This window comes from Nannospalax galili, unplaced genomic scaffold (genome assembly GCF_000622305.1).
Source record: "Nannospalax galili isolate Female #2095 unplaced genomic scaffold, S.galili_v1.0 scaffold191, whole genome shotgun sequence".
Taxonomy (NCBI): domain Eukaryota; kingdom Metazoa; phylum Chordata; class Mammalia; order Rodentia; family Spalacidae; genus Nannospalax; species Nannospalax galili.
Window position 1 is genome coordinate 4,603,114 of NW_008331484.1, and position 22,011 is coordinate 4,625,124.

Consider the following 22,011-nt stretch of genomic DNA (forward strand, 5'->3'; position numbering starts at 1 on the left):
CATTTGTGTGTACATTATATTTGTTTTTAACAGTTTAATTTCAGGATTCTAAATTGATCAGCCGAGTTGCCTATTGAACCTGTACAGCACCGGCTTATACTAGGCTATTGGTATTTCCTTGTCTTTGCCTATAATTTTACCTCAGCCTTTATAGTCAGCAGAAAATATAATCATCCAAAACTTATGAAAGCTTCTGCCTCAGTTCTCCAGGGTCAGGGTGGCAGTGGGTGCTGTCTACAATATTTAAACAGTGCTTTTTTTCCTCTCCCCCCCATCTTTAAAGGACTATTGATGTCTGCCATCACAGTTATCATTCTAGTATTATATTTTGTAATCGATACCTTCTGGGTTCAGAAGAGACCATGGCTTGCTGAGTGCACACCAATTTATATACAATATTTTGTGAAATTCTTCATTATTGGAGTTACAGTTTTAGTGGTTGCGGTGCCGGAAGGTCTTCCACTTGCAGTCACAATCTCACTGGCTTATTCAGTCAAGGTTAGTAGAAAATAGTTAAGTACACAATGTCATGTTTAAAGCCTTAGCTGGTTTAGAAAATGCATGCCCAGTTATTTCTTTACTACTTTGGAAAGTAGAGGGTTTTCATTTCCTTAAAAATGCCAGCAGTGCCTTCAGTGACTCTGCACAGAGGCCTGTTCACTCCACAAAGAGCAGCCTTCTCATCACCTCTCTCCCATCCCAAGTTAAGGTCAGGGTGTGTTCAGTTTATCCATAGCACAGGAGCACAGACAGTCTGCTTGGGCCTCATCTTCTCCGGCCTCCTGTTTTTATTTTTCCAATCTTAAAACTGTTTACTTGTGTTTAAAACCCTGGCTCCTTCCTGTGACCTGTAAGGTCCTGCCCAGTCTGACCCTTGCTCACTCATCTCAGTGCTCATCTGGCCTGCTCTCCCTCTGGCCTAGCCTCCTCAGCCTTTCCTGCTGGTTTTCAGACATCTCAATTATGATTTTTCTTGCAAAATGGTTTTGCAAGTTAAAAAATTAAACATACATAGTAGCAGAAGAATGCTATTCTTGTAAATTGTGAAAAGTTAGCAGTTTTCCTTAAATAGCATTGCTGACAGTGAGAACTATGATCAGTCATAGCTTTTGTACTAACATTCATGTCTTCAGTATTCCAAACTATTTTACAGTTGAACAATCATAAGAATGTCTTTTGTGTAGTGTCTAAATTTTTAAATTATGTGTATGTAATTATTGTGTGTGCCATATGCACTCATGTCATACTGAGTGCGTGTGGAGGTCAGAGGACAACTTGCAGGAGTCGTTTGGTTCTCTCCTTCCACCATGCAGGACCCAGGGATCGAACACAGGTCATCCAGCTTGGTGGCAAGCAACTTTAGTTTGTGAGTCACCTTGTCAGCCTGCACTGAGGAAATTTATTTTCTTTTCTCAAAGCTTTTATATAAAATATAATCTATCAAAAAGCTGATAAGTCAGTTTAACCATCTATTTGTCCTTCTTTAATATTTTGAAATAAGGGTTTTGACACACTGATCATTCAAGTTAATTCATTGTGCATAGTCATTAATCATGTTAATTTTCAATTGATCAGAAAGGTATAGGCAGACTGATTTATATTCCTTCACTAGAAAAACTGAGATTTTTAACTAAAATCCTTTAAGCTTTTGATAAATGTTTATTTAGCTCTAATGTTAACAACCATTGTTCTTTTCACTGTGGTGTAGTTTTTATAGATCCTGTTAATGTATTCCAAAATTGAACCTGTTTTTTTCCATTGCAAACTTCATTCTTTAATTTTTCAGTATTCAGATCATAATCAATCTGGGGAGTACACACTTCTCTTTACCATGTTTGTTTATTCAAAGAACTTGTTTTCTACAGTTTCTTGTGAATTAGTATTGGGGGTGTACTTTGGAAAGGAATTCTATGCAATTTTTTACTCATTTATATATGTTACATATGATTTTAATTTAAATGCCTTTTGTAACTATTGAAACCTCTTGGTTTCTTAGAAATCATCTTTTTTAGTTAGATGAAAGTAGAGAGAACATTTTGATCCTGAGAATGAAAATTTCTATCATCTAGATTAGATGAAAATGACCCAGTCATGGTTTTGTTACATTAACTCAACCTGTAAAGAAAGAGCACAGGAGGAAGCAACCCTAACCACATACTCAGAAATTTACGTTGTCTGATTAAAGCTACTTTTTTGTTGGAATTGATATGCAGATCTTTTCTTTTCTGCTTAATGAGATTTATTCCTTTACATTACTATAAATACGACTGTATTGTGGTAAGATTTTCATAGTAAGAGGACATTTCACTAAGCCATCAGAGGCATGTAGTTAACTATATAGATAGTGAGGTCTGTGTTCATTTATTAAATTATGTAATGCAGCAGTAAAATGGTTGAAACCATAAAAAGCTAGTAGTGGTCTCTTTAGCTTATTTCAATAGGCTAAGTGTTCTAAAATTCTTCCAGTATTAAGTTGGTGCTTTTTAAACTATTTATATTAATTGATTTTGACATTGTAATGTAATGAGATGATTGAGTTTCTGTTGTAGCTTCACTCTGGGATTTTTGTTTGTTTTCATCACTGTAGAAAATGATGAAAGATAATAACTTGGTAAGGCATCTGGATGCTTGTGAGACCATGGGAAATGCTACAGCTATTTGTTCAGATAAAACAGGAACATTGACAATGAACAGAATGACAGTTGTTCAAGCTTACATAAATGAAAAACATTATAAAAAGGTTCCTGAACCAGAAGCTATTCCACCAAATATTTTGTCCTATCTAGTAACAGGAATTTCTGTGAACTGTGCTTATACATCAAAAATATTGGTAAGATTTCCTTAATTTTACATACATGAAAATTAGTGTATATAATGCATTAATGTAAAGTCTGTTTGTTTATATTTGCTATTATGTGTAACAGGAGGCACATGCCATGGCACACATGCAGAAGTCAGAAGATAACTTTATGGAGGTAGTTCTCTCCTTCCACCTTTACATGGGTCCAAGGATCAAACTCGGGTCACTAGGCTTACTCGACAAGCACCTTCACCCCTTGAGCCATCTTGCCAGCCCCTCTTTGTTATCACTTATTTCTGTTTGCAGTGATGGGTATAGAACACAGGGTCTCATGCATACTAGATCAGTGTTCTATTCCCATAGAATAATTGTAAATTATTGTTACTAAACTCATTTTGTGAGTTCTGTGTTAGAACATCCAGTCCCAGTTTTCTAGAGAAATATTTGAAGCTGATGTCAATAACATATTTTATATATGCTTGTTATAAGTTTAGTCATCTTTATACCCCCTTCTCCATTGGCACCCTCACATAGTCCCCGACCACACTGGAATACATACATTCTGTCATTTGTGTTAAAGCCCATTGTGTCAAGTTATTGTCCCTCAGTGCAGGTTCATCCACTGGGATCTTTGCAGCCTATCTAAAGTCCCTCCCTTTAAGAAGATCTGCTCTTTCTCACTCAGCAGTAATTGGCTGCCAGTAATTCTTCGACCAAGATTGGAGCTTGTTGTCCATTTCCAAGGTTCTGTGCTGGGGTTTTGTCTGCTTGAGTTTGCATAGCTCTTGTGCATACTGATACCATTGCTGTAGGTTCATGTGAGCAAGGTCCCATGAGCTTGTAGGACTCTTCATTTCCTTATGGTTGTATACCTCTTCCCTGGCTCTTAAATCTTACCACATCCTCATCCCCAATGGTCCCTGAGCCCTAGGTTGGAGTTTTAATATAAGGTCATAACATTTATGTTATATTAAGAGTCTTTACCTTTCAGTGGTTTATGAAATCCATGAATAAAAAAAATATTTCAGGTTCTTTACTGAAAGCATAGGTAGTAAATGGGTGAAACAGAAAGTTAAGGGATTCTGATTCTGGAGCTAATCTTGCCATTTTACTAGCTTGAAGTCTGAGCTTTTGGGGAATTAAAAATAAGGTCACATCTGTCCTTAATACTAATGTGATGATGTTATAAGGAAGTGTTTGTAACAGTACCATGAAGACAATAAATTTCTTCATACATTTAAGACAACAATGCTGTAAGTTGTAAAAATTGATTTTAATTTGAATTACCCCCATTCACCCAAAACAGGAAGAGGAAAAAAATGGAGTTAAAATTACTCTTTTTTTCAATGTATGAAGAATCAACTATAAAATTCATACATCTTAATTTTAGGGCTATGAGTACTCCTGCTTATAGCTACTGAAGCCAAGGATCATAGTAGTAGAGAACCTTGCCAAAAGCTCACTTGATTAGTAACTGACCAGCTGAGCCCAAACCCATGCCACACTTGCCTCAGGCTGCTTTCTGCCATAGCCTCTGTGTTCTTTAAATTCTCATATTGGTTGACGTTTTCTACATCAGTTTGTTTGCAGAATGTTGTGTTCTGGTTTACATTATAAATTAATATTTTTTTCATAAGGAAACAAGGTAATTCTTGCTTCTAACCTTTATTCTTTTACAGCCACCAGAGAAAGAGGGTGGATTACCTCGTCATGTTGGTAATAAAACTGAATGTGCCTTGTTGGGATTTCTTTTGGATTTAAAACGAGATTATCAGGATGTTAGAAATGAAATACCTGAGGAAGCACTGTACAAAGTCTATACCTTCAATTCTGTTAGAAAATCCATGAGTACTGTCCTGAAAAATTCAGATGGAAGTTACCGGATCTTCAGCAAGGGTGCATCTGAGATAATTCTGAAAAAGTAAGAGTGAAGTGCTTAAATGAACAAGCTGCTGGGCTATTGCTGTGTGGAATACCTCCTGTGTGGTTTTGTTCTTTTCCTTTGTGAACCTCATGCATTTGATAGCACTGCAGAGCTTGTAGCATATTTTCTGGTATCCAGAGATTTGCCCATTGTGTTCTGCCTCTTTCACACTTAAGCTTCTTATTTCTTAGCATTTTGTTGTAGGAGGAGAATAAGCTCATGTATTCAGTTTCATAGTTTCAATAAAGTAAACTTCAGTGTTTTGGTTTTTTAAATGTATGTAGATTCCATTATTTTTGAGAATCTTGAAAAATCACATTTATAGCAAAGTTTATACATATGCTGCTACAATGTCATTTAAGTATCTCCTACCATTTTATATAGTAATCCTTGTTTCTTACTGTCCTTTCATAGTCCCATAATTTCAGCGTTGACATTCCATGTATTCATATAATTCCCCGATTATTTATGTTATTAGAGATGTTAAGATTATTTTAATTTCTGCTGTGCGTGGTGTTGCATGCCTTTAATCCCAGCACTTGGGAGACAAAGGCAGGAAGATCTTTGGGAGTTCTAGGCTAGCCTGGTCTACATAATAAGTTCCAGGTCAGCTGGGGAGACCCTGTCTCAAAAAGACCAAAAAAATAAAAATATTTTAATTTCTTTTATTCTAATAGAGAAATAGAACTATCAAAATAAGAGCAGTTTTGGAAAATTGAAGTTAAAAGTAAAACATTTAAAATACTTTTAATTTGCTTATATGTGGTTTGTAATTTAGTGTTATTTTAATGAACACTTGACATGTTGCAGTTTGAACAATTTTAAGAGATAAATACATGAATAAATAACTTTTAAAGCAGCTTATTGTAAAGGGATACAAGTTTGTTTGTTTGTTTGTTTGTTTGTTTGTTTGTTTGTTTTTGGTAAAGGGTCTCAGTATCACAGGCTAGCCTAGAACTCTGTGTAGCTGAGGGGGGTCTTGAACCTCTAATTCTGCCTCCACCTCTGTAGTGCTGGGATTATAGGCATTTGCCACCATACCTGGTTTATGCAGTGCCAGGGATCTAACCCAAGACCTTATGTATGCTGGGCAAGCATTTCATCAACTGAGCTACATATCCAGAGGGATACAAGTGTTTTAAGATGAGAGATGTAGCATTTAAAATGGGATTTGTTATAAAGTGAGGACCTCAAGGTGAAGGAAGCCACAGCAAAGGAAAGGGGATAGACACAGTATACAGTTGTATTGGTGAGTATCTACTTTTGTAATTCATCAGTAAATGAGGTGGTTTTGTGGCACGCAGGCCACACACAGCTTTCTTCCCCCTACAGAACACTTGGTTGTGTGATTTCAGTATGAGGGGTTAGAAACCTGTCATATCCCTAGCTTACTTGATAGCAGGTAAATGGCAAAGGAGAAATTTTTGAATCAAAATCACTCAGGCTCTAACTCTTTACCCAGCAACTAATTAGTTGATCTGGGGTAGATTTTTTTTCCCCTTTCCATCTTCCTAAATCAGAAAAGGGAATGGTAAACAGCAGCTCTGAGACTGAAGTAATGTGTATAGATTTCTTCCATTGAGGTTCGCAGGTAATAAGTATCTAGTAACTCACTGTGATACTTACATTTTGCTCTATAGGATTAAATGTTAGACTAAGAGGTAAGAGTGAAATAAATCAGGTAACACAACTAAAGCTTTTTTCATCAAGCAGTGAGATCACCAAAGTTCTGTGACCAAAAGCTGGACATGGTAGTGCATGTGTATAATCCTAGCATTTGGGAGACAGAAGAGTCAGAAGTTAGAGACCAGCTTGTGCCACATAGTGAATGAAGTCTAGTCACGAAGAAAAAGGAAAAGAAATAAAGCTATGACTGAAAGTAATTCTTGAATCAGGAAATAAGGTGGGTTGGAGAGAAAGAATTGACTAGTCCCAGAGACCAGTGAAAAGGCTGTTACAGTTGCAGTAGCTCTAGCTGAAAGGGAAGAGCCAATGAAAGATGGTAGTGTGGAATACGGAGCAGTGGACATACTGAAGAGACTGTTCAGAGGAAGGAAATACAGTGCTTGGGAGATATTATTCCCTAGAGAATGGAGAAGCAAGTATCGAGGTGAAACTTTAGACTTATCAAAGTTTGGGGTAATATTGATGCCCACATCAATGCCCACAGCATGGGCATTGAGGAGGCAGCACCCATTCTTTTCCATATTAAGACTAAAACATCTGGGTGGGACACAGCAGTGATGGGAAGCTTTAGAAAGCAATCAGAACAGAAGATGTGGGTTTAACAAGCACCTCCAAAAAAACAGGAGGAGCTGGCATTACCAGAGAGCAGTGTGGAAAAATAGGACATCATTACATATTGGAAAAAAGCTTGGAGTTAGAGTCACTAAAATTTAAACTATTTGACATAGTCTTTGATAGAATGCTTATTTTAACAAAAAAAGATCAGTTTTTTTCTTTTATGGATATAGGAGAAATAACCTGTCAAGTAAGGGGTTCGTTGAACTTGCCCTTTTTCTTTAAAAAGAGTAAATATTTTCAGTGTGACCTTTCAGGATTCCTTGTGAAAAAGTTGCAAAAACATTTCCAAAGGAGACTTACAGACTATCATAAGTGATTGAGCACTTGCAAACGAGAACTATACGGAATAGAACTGTGTGTTAGGGAAATAAATATGACTTCGGTCCATAAAAATGTAGCATGTGTAATTCCCTGAATTCCGCATGTCAGACCCATGATTCCTCTCTTGCCCTTCCAGTTTGCTTAAATGGCATTAACCATTATTTTTAGTTACTGATATTTGGATTCAACATTTCCTTTCAGGTGTTTCAAAATCTTGAGTGCTAATGGTGAGGCAAAAGTATTCAGACCGAGGGACCGTGATGATATTGTAAAAACTGTGATTGAACCAATGGCATCAGAGGGCCTGAGAACCATATGTCTTGCATTCAGAGATTTCCCAGCGGGAGAACCAGAACCAGAATGGGATAATGAGAATGATATTGTCACCGGCCTTACATGCATTGCTGTTGTGGGCATTGAAGATCCTGTGAGACCTGAGGTTGTGAAACGTTCTGTTCTGCATGTGCAGAATCTTTTGCTATAGAGGATCTAGGTGTTAACTATAACCGGTCTTCCTGTAAAATTCCTGGTGTTTGTGATTTTTATTCTCTGTGAACCCAAGTGAATGAGATAACAGTTCTTGTAATACATGATACCCATTAGGCTGCTCAGTTAGACAGCTGCTCTGGTATCCTATGTGTCTGTAGCACCATAACCTGGCACAGTGCCTTGAACTGTATAAGTTTTTCAATTGAAATTAATTATAAATGCCATTGAGTGATTTGGTTTCAGTCTCCAGACCCGCATTGCCCAGTAGAACTTTCCGTGAAGGTAAAATCGCTCTGTGTGTTGCTCAGTATAGTAGCCTCTAGCCACGTATAGACACCAAGTTCTTGAGGTGTGACCAGAAACACTGGCAAGCAGAATTTTTAAGCTTATGTAAATGTAAACATCTGGCTCATGGCTACCACATCAGATAGCAGAGCACCCTAGATTTTGCTCTCTTTTTTCTTTATTTTTATTTGCTTTTTGTTTTTTATGTTTATGGAGCAACCGCTGTGTACAAGCCACTATTCTAGGTACCAGAGACACCAAGAGTTTGGAGATCTGGCCCCTGGCTTCAAAGAAATCATTGCCTTGGGTGACAGTGAATAAACGCAGTATGAGCTAGGATGTTAGTATATTGCTGGTTATATACACAGCATGTTATATAAGCAAAGACCATGAGGGCTCAGCCTAGTCTAAAGCAATAGCACCTTTTTATGAAGTTCTTTGTGCCAGATAGTATGCCAAGTGCTTTGCATGTATTATTTCATTTAGTGTTCACCTCATAATGTATGTTAATCACTCTGATTTGACAGATTAAAAAAATTGAGAGGTGTGTGTGGTACGTTAGACAATAGATCTAGTGTATTCAAATCCCAAAAGACCAGTAAGCTATAGTCCACCACTAAAGGGATCAAGTAAAACTTCCTTAAGGTTAATTACTTATCTTGAGTCTTAAAAGCTCAGGAGTTACAAGCTAAACTGGGAGGGTTATGGGGATGACTACAACCCTGTGAGAGCACAGTAAGTACATCTAAGAGAAGTCACAGCACTGCTTTTGTTCAATGGCTATATCAAGTAATTGATTCAACCCTTAATGTATAGTGCTAGGCAACAGTCTGGGAACTAGAAATAGCATAGTGATCAAAGAGTGACAGAATTTCTGTTGTGGAAGAAGACACCCAAATAGGTAGAAGAATAGTTATGTGATACATCACTGAGAAAAAAGGTGAGGAATATGACTCATCCCTGATCTCAAAGCCCTTACATTTTGAATGGGAGTCAGAAGGGAAGGGTATGAGGGTGGGAATGGAAATGTGACATGAAATAGGGTGCCTACACTTGTACATGAGAGCTGTAAAAGATAGATACAGGGTAATGAAATAAGGTAATCGAGGGAGACCACATAAGAATTTGAGCTGAAATGTGGTGGCTTACCTTGAGGCAGGCATATAAAAAGCCTGGAGAACATTCCAGGCAAATATCAGAAAGTGTAGGGAACTACAGGTAAGAAAAAGTATTGAGCTGTTTTAAAGATAGAAATGAGGCCACTATGAATACATATGCAAAGAAGTGGGAGTTAAGATTCTCTGTGGCCTTAATAGACTGTATGGCCTCTGAATTTTCTAAAATTGAGGTAGGGTAGTATTATTATGTGTCGAAAGAGCATTTTGAGTACTGTATCAGAGGACTAGAGAGAAAGAGAAGCAGAAAAACCAGTAGGATGATGCACCAGCCTCCAGCAGTACATGTTCATGACTCTTCTGCAGTTACGGCAGGAAAGATAAAAAGAAAGAAACTTCAAAGGTAGCCTAATAGGAATGAATGTGTTGGGTTTGATGTGCTGGTTTTTGACCCTTTTCTGATGTATGAGACATCCTGTGTGTCTCAAGTGGGCATTTGGACCTAGAAACTACAAGAAAGTCTGGGTTGGAAGAATCATTTATGAAACAGAAAAAGACTTCCTGGGGAAAGTGAGTAGCCAGGGAAACAGGTATAGATTGAGAACCAATTAGAAGCCTTACAAAGGAAATTGAACCCGTCTCTAACCTGTATAACTTGATGGGTGGTAGAGGATATTGCCAGTGTCATAAGAGTCAAGTGAAACTGTTTAGAGCTGAAGATACATTCAGTTTTTGGTTTTGGAGTACTGAGTCAGAATATATGCAACTTTGTCTATTGGAAAACCTTTAAGTCTTTATGTGGCCATTCTGTTCTTGGCATTTTGGTGATAGAAAGTTTTATTTTTCTTTAAAACATATTAATGGGACTTCCTTCACAAAATAAGACGGATGTTTTAACACTAAAATGAGACAGTGGACTATAAACCAGCTTCTTTGGATTTTCTAGCCTTTGCAGTTCTGGTATAGAAATCTTGATTAATTGATTATATACAACAAATACAGTTTTATTACACATGCCTAGGTACTTGAACAAGATATGTAGCCTTACTGTAGTTCCTTACATGTGAAAATGGGGGTAGTTTGTGAATTACAAGTTAGAAGTAGTTCATGGTTAATAGGTAGTGAATACTAGTTTATCATTATTCATCAGCTTACTTAAAATATTTATCATACAGTTCTCCCACTTAAAGTATATAGGCTATAAATACTAGTTTTATCATTATAGTCAGTATATACTAGTTTATTATTATTCATCAGCTTATTTAAGATTTAATTCCCATATCATCCAATTCTCCCATTTGAAGTGTGTAGTCTAATGGTTCTGCTGTATTCACTAAGAGCTGTGCAGCAATCACTGTCATCAATCTGTGAACATTTTCATCACCTAAGAAAGAGGCTTCATAGCCACTGTTACCCATTTCTCATTTCTCTCTGGCCCCTGCATCCTCCAGGCAGTCTTCTGTCTCTATATTTACCTGTCTGGAACTGTAGAAAAGTATATTCTTCTTAACTCTTTATAATTAAATATTCATTGACCCACAAATAAATATTCATTGTCGTCGTGTCCTCTACTCCTAAACTATGGTAACCAATGTTACCTGCCCTTCCTAAATACTGTTTGACACATAATTTTAAGCCAAACCCAGTTGTTCCTCCTTACTGTTGTTTCCCTATCTAAATGATTCTAGATTGCTATCCAGTACGTGACTGTAGATATTTAAGGTAAAATGCATCTTAAACTTGCATGAGATAATATTACATTTAAACAACTTACCAATGTTTTCAAAATCAAATCTTCGTTAAAAAAGAATCCAAGCAGTCTCAGTCCTTGAACACATAATCCCATCCCTTAAACCATGCCTAGGATTCAGTGAACATTATTAGTTTCAGTGAATCTAGGTGAGGTCTTCCTCCAGTGGTTCAGATAACTGTTGACAGGTAGAGGGAAATATTTTAATACAAATATTTAAGCTTTGATATATATTTGTTAATAATAAAATTGCTTGTGTGTTTTAAGACATTGTATCATGATACGCTGTCTAGAATTATGCCACCCTTGGAAAATGTGCCTGTGGTGACTGTTTCTCCAAAAACATTTAATTCAATAGTGCAATAAATCCTAAGCTCTGGTTATATACCAGGTACTTTAAAGTAGTTAATAAGTGAAAGAAATGATAGTAGGCAGTGGTAATGCAGAGATAGGGTGATACAGGTCCTTTCTACCTTTGAGAAACTGATTAACATGCAGATAACTTGAGTAAACAAATACCCTGTAATATAATGAAATGGCCTGTAATAGAGGTGTTTCATAAAAAGATGCAGACCCAATTTGTCTAGATAGGTAGGTAATCTGATGAAGCGCCAGAGAACTTACATATAAACTGAATTTGGAATAGAAATCACAGGCAGCCTGCAGGACTAATTTGGCATTCCATTATCTGTGTGTATGTATGTAAAATATTGGGTATTGAGAGATGACACACAAACAAGATTTTTCTCCTTTTTATTTTATATTTTGTGTTAATATTGGACTCCCATTCCACCGTGACAGAAACAGATGCCAGCTGAGCAACGCTTTCACTAAGCATTTTTCTTGGGTTTGTCGTTTTCAGGACATTTTACTCGTTGTTATCTGCATGGCCCTGTAGCCATTTGAATTTGCCACCTCTTCTCCAGTAGGATCACAGTGGATTTCCTAGCTAGGAACTGGAGAGGATTTTCTAAGCAGAGTCAACTGTAGTAGCAAAAGCACATCAGTATATAGGCTAAAGCAGCTGGTATAGTAAAGTTTCAGATAAATCTAGAAAACTGTTCTGAAGCCAAACGTGGTACTTTGCTGTACTGAGATCTTTGTGCTTTATGTGTAACAGCTGAGGAATCAGTCTATTTTTAACAAAGTATATTGCTTTGTTTAAAAAAAAAAAAAAGAACACCATAAAGTGTATCGGATGTTTTAAAGAAGGAGTGACATGAAGATAGGGATAACAGAGTCATTCTGATAAGCTTTGGGACTGGGACCTGCTCAGGAAAGATTTGAGATAGAAAGTGTTGGTTCTTATGGAAGCATGAGAGGAGGAAAATGGAAGGAGGTAGAGTTGACTCATAGGTTTCTGATAATAAAGTTTAAAAAGCATAATCGTGGTGGCGCACGCCTTTAGTCCCAGCACTTGGGAGGCAGAGGCAGGCGGATCTCTGTGAGCTCAAGGCCAGCCTGGTCTATATAGTGAGTTCCAGGACAGCTGGGGCTACAGGGAGACCCTGCTTCAAAAAGACAAAAAAAAAAGCACAATCTGTCAAATGTTAATGCCCATTTTTTTACGGTAGAGCCATGAATCCAGCTCTAAGAGTAAGACCAGAGAAGGATATGGATTTGAAAGTTATTAGCCCATAGATGTCTTAGAAGTAGGTAAATTATCCCTCAAAATACACAGATTAGGGGAAAGGTAAGAGGGTGGACCATTTATTACTAAACATTTTACTCAGGTGTCCTCTGGGCAATAAAACCAGAGTGGTAGAAAACTAACAGAAAAGAATTGCCTAATGGTTATCAGGGGGAAAGATACTTTTAAAAGCCTTCAGAATTAAATGGTACAAGCAGATTAAGTAGAATGGCAGCTCCAAATGAAGTCTGAAATAAGACTGTGGTAGTATTAGGAAAAAAGAGATTATTGGGAATAATTCAAGAAGTATTGAGTATCTTGAGATAAAGCTGTCATTTGTGGGCTGTGAAGTCATACATTACTTGTTCAGTGAAATATTTTCCTTTTGAAATCCTAATTTTCTATCCTAATGATTTTTTTTTTTTTTTTCTCTGTATGAACCAGGTCCCAGATGCAATAAAAAAATGTCAGAGGGCTGGAATTACTGTGCGGATGGTCACCGGTGATAATATTAATACTGCTCGGGCTATTGCTACCAAATGTGGCATTTTACATCCTGGGGAAGATTTCCTTTGCTTAGAAGGTAAAGATTTTAACAGAAGAATACGAAATGAAAAAGGAGAGGTAAGGATTTCTTTTTAAGTTTTTGAATTGATACTTTTTTTAGTGTATTAGTAATTTCATTCAGCCAATATATATTGAATATGCACTCTACGTTAGGTACCAAACATAAAAGTGCTGTTAGGAAATAAACATCCTAGCCTTCTAGGGGATAAGAGAAACAAAGTTATGAAGAAATTGGTCCTAAAATGGAATATGTCTTAGAAGAATGCTTTATAAAGCAGTTGGCTATATGTCAAGACTGGTTTCATAAGTACAGCATGCATTGGAGATTCACAGGGTGATGGGCAAAAGCTAGTGTGGAATGCATTTTAGGAGACCACAGATCTCAGCTTTTCATGCTAAGGAAGTTTCATTTTCATAGGCAGAAATTAAATTTGATAGTATGATGTATGTATTAGTGGTTTTCCAACTTGAGCATGTATTAGAGTCACCTAGAGAGCTTGTTAGAACAGATTGATGTGCCTCACCCCAGAGTATTTAAAGTTAGACCTGAGGCCATACCCAAGAATTTGCAATTCTGTCAAGTTCCTAGGAGTTTCTATTACTCTTTTGACTATACTTTTTTTAAAACACTGAAAAATACGGCAGTGAACTACTTTGGAATTATGGAACTAGATTTGGCACATTTTAACTTTGATAAAAATTTATAGATTGAACAAGAACGGATAGACAAGATTTGGCCAAAGCTTCGAGTACTTGCAAGATCATCTCCTACTGACAAACATACACTGGTTAAAGGTGAGTAGATTTTGTAACTATTTCAGTTTCTTAGTGCAGAAATTTGTTCTGCTCCCTAAAGTTTTAAAATTAGATTGAGTTATGAATAGCATTTAGATATATTTTCTTCTGATATCTTTGGCTAATTTCATTTATCTTCAGCTATTAAAATGATAGTGCCTTGCTCCATATCTAAACAGATTCCTCTTTTTTTCTCCCAAGAACAGTAAGTACTCATTTACTTTTTTGAAACAGGGTTTCACTCTATATACCAGGCTGGCCTCAAACTCAGAGAGGTACCTGCCTCTGCCTTCTGAGTACTAGGATTAAAGGCATGCACTACCACGCCCTAATAAATAGACAGTTTTCATTTTTATGTTTGCTTAATTATATATCTGTAACATTTATTCTATAAACTGACGAGTCAGGATATTCTACAGAACTGTTTTATTTAAGAAGACTTATAACACATTTTTTTTTTTTTAAGGTATAATTGACAGCACAGTCTCAGAGCAACGCCAAGTTGTAGCTGTGACTGGTGATGGTACCAATGATGGCCCAGCACTAAAGAAAGCAGATGTTGGATTTGCAATGGTAGGAATTTACTTACTCAAATATTCCAAATGTAATTTGCTAGCTGGGTTGTTTGTCTGTTGACAGAATTACTATTGATTTTAAACGATGTCCCTCAAGATTAGTTTAAGAGGTAATAGATAAGCCTAAATTGGTTTATAAATCTAATTAGTTTATATACTAGCTTTATTAGATGCCATGAAATCTGGCTAGAAGATGATTTCTTTGGGCAATTGTAATAATACGTTATTTATTTTTTTCTCTGTGAAACATTTATATATTTGTCAACTTGGCTGAATCTTAAAACCATCTTTCTAAACAGGTTTACAACAGTGATAGCCCCAAATGTCTTTTAAAGAGTACTTGAGTGTCCTCATTTTATATAGCGATATAATCTCTGTGCACAAAATAAATTTCATTTTGACGTCTTCACCCTTGCATGTCATGCACTTTGCTCATACTCACACTCGGGCATTACCCTCTCTTATCCCTCACTCTCCTCTAGCTGGTCCTCCACCCTCCACAGTTTACCCTTCTACTTGATGTCTTGCATATTTTTTCAATCTAGATTCTGTACATAAGAGAATGAGTTACTTTTTTTTTTAATGTTGACAGAAGTTCTACTTGTTTTCCCCCCAAGTCCTCCAGTTAAGCTCTTTATCTTATTTTTAGAAAATAGTGGTCCATAATCCTAATGGTCAAATTCAAAACTTAGCAGAAAAGTGTTTTGTTTTGGTTTTTTCCTCCTTAATATGCAACGCAGTCATTCTTTGCTTTAGACAGGAAAGTTTTACATTTAACTGTTCTTAGCAATTGTTGGTCCCATGTACTGTGACTGTTATGGCCATTGTGGAAGTGCTAATGTGTTTTTGTGGGAAGATAAATCCCTATTGGGAGATTTTATGATACAAAGCACATGCCTTCTTATCCTACAATACAGAGATGCTGAATTCTGAAATATCTTCTGACATTAAAGATTTCAGGTGAGAATTCATGTGTACCAGTGTATACTTGCATAAATTCTCCTCCTGGAATTTTGCTGCTTGCCTTAGTTTGTTTCTTCATTGCTGTGACAAAATACTCTGACCAATACCAACTTGGGGAGGAAAGGGTTTATTCAGCTTTCATCTCCCAGGTTGCAGTTCATCAGGGAGCCCAAGGTAGGAACTCAGGGCAGGAACCTGGAGGCAGGAGGTGGAACACAGGCCATGGAGGAACACTGCTTAATGGCTTGTTCCCCTGGCCCCTGCTCAGCTTGCTCTCTTATCCAACACAGGTCCACCTGCCCAGGGGTGGCACTACCCACAGTGGGCTGGGCCCTCCCACATCACTCAACATTCAAGAAAATGCCCCACAGACATGACCATAGGCCAGTCCAATGGAGGCAATTCCCCAATTGAGGCTCCCTCAACCCAGGTGTGTCAAGTTGACGCTAAAGCTATCCAGCACACTGCTAAAATAGAGATTTAGAAGACACACCATCTTTAATGATGAGTAAAAGAAATGGTAAAGGAAATTATATGGAAAAATTCCCCTCAAGCAAAAGCTTACGAAGAGTTGCTGAAGTGGGACAAAGAATATATAAGAGTTCTGCCTCGTGCTTTAGGCAGATGGCATCCTTCCCTTCAAGACTGTTGGCTGCATTTCGCATTAGCAGGGTTCTGCTACTTCACCCTGAGAACTGACCAGGAAGACAAAACTAGTTCATGGAATACATGTTTTTATCTCAAAATTTGGGTGTAAGATCGATCCTGTGGGTCTCAAGTAAGTGTAAGATACACCAAGGCAAATCAGAAATACAGTCTATGGGCTTCGCTGTTAGTGGGTTTTGTTTGTTTCTTTTGCTTAAGCTCAGGGTTTTTGCTGTTTTACCATTTATTTTTAATGAAAACTCATCAAAAATCTAAATTTACTTTAAAAGTAGTAAGTACTGAGTGGCTTTGATTTGAAACTGTTCTGGTGGAAACTTGACTTCTGATGAAGTCAAAGTCAGTTTGGACACAGGCATGCATAAAAAAACTGTTTAATCTTTTTTAATCAAAAGTTTCTGAACCTGGGGCTAAAGAGATGGCTCAGCAGTTAAAGGCAGTAACTTTAGCTCTTTCAGAAGACTTGGGTTTGGTTCCCCTCATGGACAGCTAACAGATTCCCTCTTCTGGCCTCAGTGGGTACTGCACACACATGGTATACTTACATAAATGCAGGCAAAACACTCAAAATAAAATTTTTTTTAGGTTTCCAAAGTTATTTGATTATATAATTAGTTTTCTTTGGATACCAGTTAACCTCTTTCAGTTACCTTTTAATTTTGTAAGGATTTTGGACAAGGATGTGAAGTAGTTTGCGTTTATAACCTTTAAAAAATGATTAGAATCAGGGAACTGATTCGAATCAAGTAAAACTGAGATTATGACCCATAGAGTAACATTTCAACTTATAGTTGTTCTGTAATTGACATATTTTGTAATGTTTAATTTCAGTTTTTATTTAATGTTTTATTAAAACATTATTTGTATAGCATTTTAAAAGTAAGGTATTGGAGCCTCCTACCACATACCATTTCCTCCCCTTTATCTTTTGATTCTCAAAAGGAAACTTACCTGTAAACTGTTTCTATCTCTTATCTCTAAATCATGTTATTCTGGTTCTGTATCACTTTATAATACAAAGTGTTAGCTACCAACTTTCATCCAGAAAACTGAGAACTGGGGGCTTTGCTTCATGTAGATTCACACTCATTGCCTGTCTCATTCTTCCAGTAGAACTATGTCATCATTTTGGTTAAGTCATTATTCAATTCTACTGTGACTGTGTGCCTTTCCAAGCTGAACCATGTGATCTACTATGGTTAATTTTCCTTTCTTATGCAACTTTTTGTATTCTCTATAAATTATCTTTTTTATTCACTTAACATTTTTTTTAATTTTTCCATACTTTTTAATGTACTTGACACTAGTTTATTCCAAGATTCTCCTTAGTACAAGAGACGCTTAGCAGTCTTTCCATTCTATTATTTCAGCATCAGCATATGAAATTTATCTGTTGCATATCAATGAGTTAACTAGTTTTTATTAACCTAGTCTCCAGACTACCCCATTCTGTTGTCAGCAGTGTGTTACTAGCTTGAGGCTTCTCATTGCTTCTTCAGTGTCTTCAGACCTTCAAGAGCTCTTTTCATTTCAGCTCTAAGTACTCTCTGAGATTGCCAGTCCTGGGCTTTACAGGAAGGGGGCCGGGGGGCGGGGGGGAGGCTTTCCGCACTGATGGCTGAAGCTCCAGATTCCTTCAGTCTGTTATTTGCCATCCAGTCATCTTTCATGTTTCACCCTTGTGTATGATGTCTTCTGAACCAGAATGTTTTTTTCAGTGGCATCTTAAAATCACATTATTACCTTTTTTTTTATTTATTTATTTATTTATTTATTTATTTATTTATTTTTATTTATTTATTTTGGTCTTTTTGAGACAGGGTCTCCCGGTAGCCCCAGCTGGCCTGGAACTCACTATGTAGACCAGGCTGGCCTCGAACCCACAGAGATCGGGCTGCCTCTGCCTCCCGAGTACTGGGATTAAAGGCATGTGCCACCACGCCCAGCATATTAATGACCTTCTTTTAACATAAATTTATTCTTTGTACACATTCACTCTGTTTATTATCCTTTTGAATATGTGAAACATATTTTAAACATATAATCTAATTCACAGAATTTTTTTAACAGGGCATTGCTGGAACTGATGTGGCTAAAGAGGCATCTGATATTATTCTCACCGATGACAACTTTACAAGCATTGTTAAAGCAGTTATGTGGGGACGAAATGTTTATGACAGCATCTCAAAATTCCTTCAGTTCCAGCTTACTGTTAATGTAGTAGCAGTGATTGTTGCTTTCACGGGTGCTTGTATTACTCAAGTAGGTGACAGTTTGTTGATATTTGTTTATTTTAAAGCAAAAATTATAATCTACCCTTTAAGAACCCTTAAATATTTAAATAAGATGAAGATTATGTTTTTAGTTAATTCACTTAAAAATATAATCTGTTTTGTTCCTTAAGTTTTTATAATCCTAAAGGCTTCCTGAAAGTTGCTGTCTCCCTAAGCAGTTGTGAGTGTCTATTAGGAAGCATGTCTTTTCTAGGACTCACCGCTTAAGGCTGTGCAGATGCTGTGGGTCAACCTCATCATGGACACGCTTGCTTCCCTGGCTCTGGCAACGGAACCACCCACCGAGTCACTCTTGCTTCGTAAACCTTATGGTAGAAATAAGCCTCTCATCTCACGCACAATGATGAAGAATATTTTGGGTCACGCATTCTACCAGCTTGTGGTGGTTTTTACACTCTTGTTTGCTGGTAAGAATCCAATCTCTAATGAAGCTTCAGTTAAAGCTTTCTATTGCAAGTTAATGTCATTCAACATGTTTCAATGTGACAGAGGTTTCAAAAGTCTTTTCTTCCCGAACTCCACATCTCTTTAATTTCTCGTGGTTCTCAGTGGTGCTTAGTCAATTTTGAGAGGATTATAAATAACGGGGGAAATAAAGATATTTGACTTTTTTATATTCTGGCTATACCGCCGTGTTAAATATGTGGTCCAGTTTTAGGGGTTTCCAGTTCTTTATAAATAAGAGTTGTACTAAATGTCCCCAGTTTCCCCTACAGCCCTTTCTGTGTCTGGCTAGGCTTTATTATTATGCACTTTTTAAAAACATATTGCATTATTTTTAATGATAATTACAAAATAATAATTTTTTGTTTCAGGGGAGAAGTTTTTCGATATTGACAGTGGAAGAAATGCTCCTCTGCACGCTCCCCCCTCGGAACATTACACCATTGTTTTTAACACCTTTGTGCTGATGCAGCTGTTCAATGAAATAAACGCCCGGAAAATTCATGGCGAAAGAAATGTGTTTGAAGGAATCTTTAATAATGCCATCTTCTGTACAATTGTTTTAGGCACCTTTGTGGTACAGGTGGGTAAATGGAAAAGAGGTTTCAGTGATTAATATACAGGACACAGTTGGTAAACAGGTACCTTGTTCTAGAAATTACTTGTTAGCTGGGAAGGGAGCTTCTGTATATGGCCTTGTGATGTCTGTCTAGTGTTATGTTGCTCTAAGGTGGGTACTAAAAATATGAAAACTTGTCTCTTTCTTAGAAGTAAGTTCCACAACTACCTAAGCAAACAACTTTATTTCTTCCAAATATAAAATGGAGTGACTTAATGAAATTTTTCATGTCACCCAATCACAGAATTACTGATTTTCCCCAATACCTTAATGTCTTACTTTTCATGCCCATCATCAAAAAGGTCTTTTAATCCCAGCATTTGGGAGGCAGAAGCAGGCAGTTCTCTGTGAGTTCCAGTCCAGCTGGGACTACAGGGAGACCCTGTCTCAAAAACACCAAAAAAAAAGAAATCTAGAATACACATCTTTATCTTCTCAATTTACTAAAGAAAAATGATTATAGCTTCATTTCCATATGAAAATCAAGACCTCATAGCAAATCAGTTATAATCTAATTGATATCATGCCACTAATGAACAATTAGGACTCTCTGTATAAATAATTTTGACATTAAAAAACAGTGGATCTAACAAATTCAAAGAATTGAATTTATAATGCTTCCAAAGGTTTAAAAATGACTTTTTAATTTCAATATTTCACAATTTAAGATACATTGAAGAGCTGTCACAGATGAAGGTGAATATTTTGTTACTGACTGCTTCATATTCCTAGCTGTACTGTTTTAGAATGTTTAAAATAAGGAAGGATGCATAAGAACTTTATTATGAATTTTATTTATGTGGGTCACTTTTGAACGTACCACCCGAGCTGACCCACATTTCATAGAACTTTGCCAGCTTGCTTTTCTTCTTTTACAGTTCATGCATAGTTATCTTACATATAAATGTTAACTAGGAATGAGAAAACGGGATGGCATATTCTCTCTGCTTCTTCATAACATACAGTGTTTCCCACAAAACACATACCATCTTTCATGATAGCCATAAATTATTCAAAACATTATATAAAGTACAAAGGAATGTATCTATTAGGAGTGTATTTGAAACAGCATACAGGCATTCTTTTGATCATGAGATTTTCTTTAATTTTTAGTAAGTATAATTTGTTAAGTGTATATATAAATTTGGGGCAGAGATTTTACTTTTAGTTGTCTTATTTTCAGCTCTGACTATTATAAATAATAGTGGCTGTTCACTTTCAGTGTTCGAAGACATGAATTTGTTTTAAGAATGTGGATTTCAAATTTCAAATGCTTTAAACAAATGTGCTCTTGATTATTCCTCCAGATAATAATTGTGCAGTTTGGTGGAAAACCTTTCAGTTGTTCAGAACTTTCAATAGAACAGTGGCTATGGTCAATTTTCCTAGGAATGGGGACCTTACTCTGGGGCCAGGTAAAAATCTCGTCATTTTTTGTTAAAATCTAAAGTAGTTTTTTGAAAAACTTCTACAGTGTATTTTTTTAGTTAGTTATGTTACTTGATTGTGGATAGTTATCATGTGTCAAGATAGGGAATTCTGAGTAGTATGGTTTTTTTGTTTATAATTTTTTAATGTCCTGCTTGTTCTAATGTATCACTTGTTGTTTATTATGCATGCTAGTCTTATGTTTATTTCTAGCTTCTTTTTTTAAGACAAGTTTTGTAGCAATTATAACGTATTTATAACTGGTTCAAATGTTTATACCTGTATCTTTTATCACCTACTTTTATATTTTCAGAGTAATTTTTATAGAAGTGTAACATTTAATTATGTTGCTGTGCAATTTAATCCAAAATAAAGCCTAGGAAAAGCTTTGAGCTTCAAAAACAGTTCATAAAAATCACAGTATCTGCAAGAAACAGCCACAAAATGACATTTTAGAGTATTTGAATAGTTTTAATAATGTGTATATAAACTGCAATGCCACAGAAGTGAGATAACACCTCAGCATTGGTCAGCTTACCTGCAAATGCATGCCATTAGTTTTAAATGCGAGCAGTAATGACCTGCATTATTACCGTAAAACCAGCTGATGGTACTCTCATGCACATAAATACAGATTAGCATGTTACAGTGTATAACTTGTGTAAGCTAATTGATTGTTCTTCTACAAGTCACACCAAACTTTTGAGTTTTATTTAGCTCAGCCTTTTATCCTCTTTTTCTTAATTGTGTTTCTGGGTTCTAAGTTTTTCTTCTTAGCCATATCTTCTAAAAACCTCATTCTTAGAGATCGTTTGAGAAGATTCCTACTTGGTCCACATTTCTTTTTTTGATTACCATTCTAATTATTTTGTAATGTTCTCTGATAGGCAGAGCACAGCCTCCTATAGTTCTGGCTAATTTCAGGAAGAGGAAATGGCAGTACAGCACACGTTTTGTCTGTTGGTTTTCATTGTGTGATGGTAGAAAGCACTCTGGCTTTGGTGGCCAGGGGACCTGGAACCTTAGCCATTCCATGAGCAAGTCA

General features: G+C 36.5%; 1 protein-coding gene across 6 annotated transcripts in view; it reads left to right on the forward strand.

The window, feature by feature from the left end:
• Positions 1-22,011, forward strand: part of Atp2b1 (ATPase plasma membrane Ca2+ transporting 1) — a 116,410-nt gene that overhangs the window by 83,994 nt on the left and 10,405 nt on the right. For all 6 annotated transcript variants that reach the window (XM_029559130.1, XM_029559112.1, XM_029559129.1 and 3 more), the window contains 11 exons: positions 284-498; positions 2,588-2,830; positions 4,480-4,721; positions 7,551-7,788; positions 13,063-13,242; positions 13,893-13,980; positions 14,447-14,553; positions 18,252-18,443; positions 18,669-18,882; positions 19,291-19,502; positions 20,846-20,953. In XM_029559130.1, coding sequence (XP_029414990.1) covers positions 284-498; positions 2,588-2,830; positions 4,480-4,721; positions 7,551-7,788; positions 13,063-13,242; positions 13,893-13,980; positions 14,447-14,553; positions 18,252-18,443; positions 18,669-18,882; positions 19,291-19,502; positions 20,846-20,953 — 2,039 coding nt within the window. The remainder of the gene's footprint in view (positions 1-283; positions 499-2,587; positions 2,831-4,479; positions 4,722-7,550; positions 7,789-13,062; positions 13,243-13,892; positions 13,981-14,446; positions 14,554-18,251; positions 18,444-18,668; positions 18,883-19,290; positions 19,503-20,845; positions 20,954-22,011) is intronic.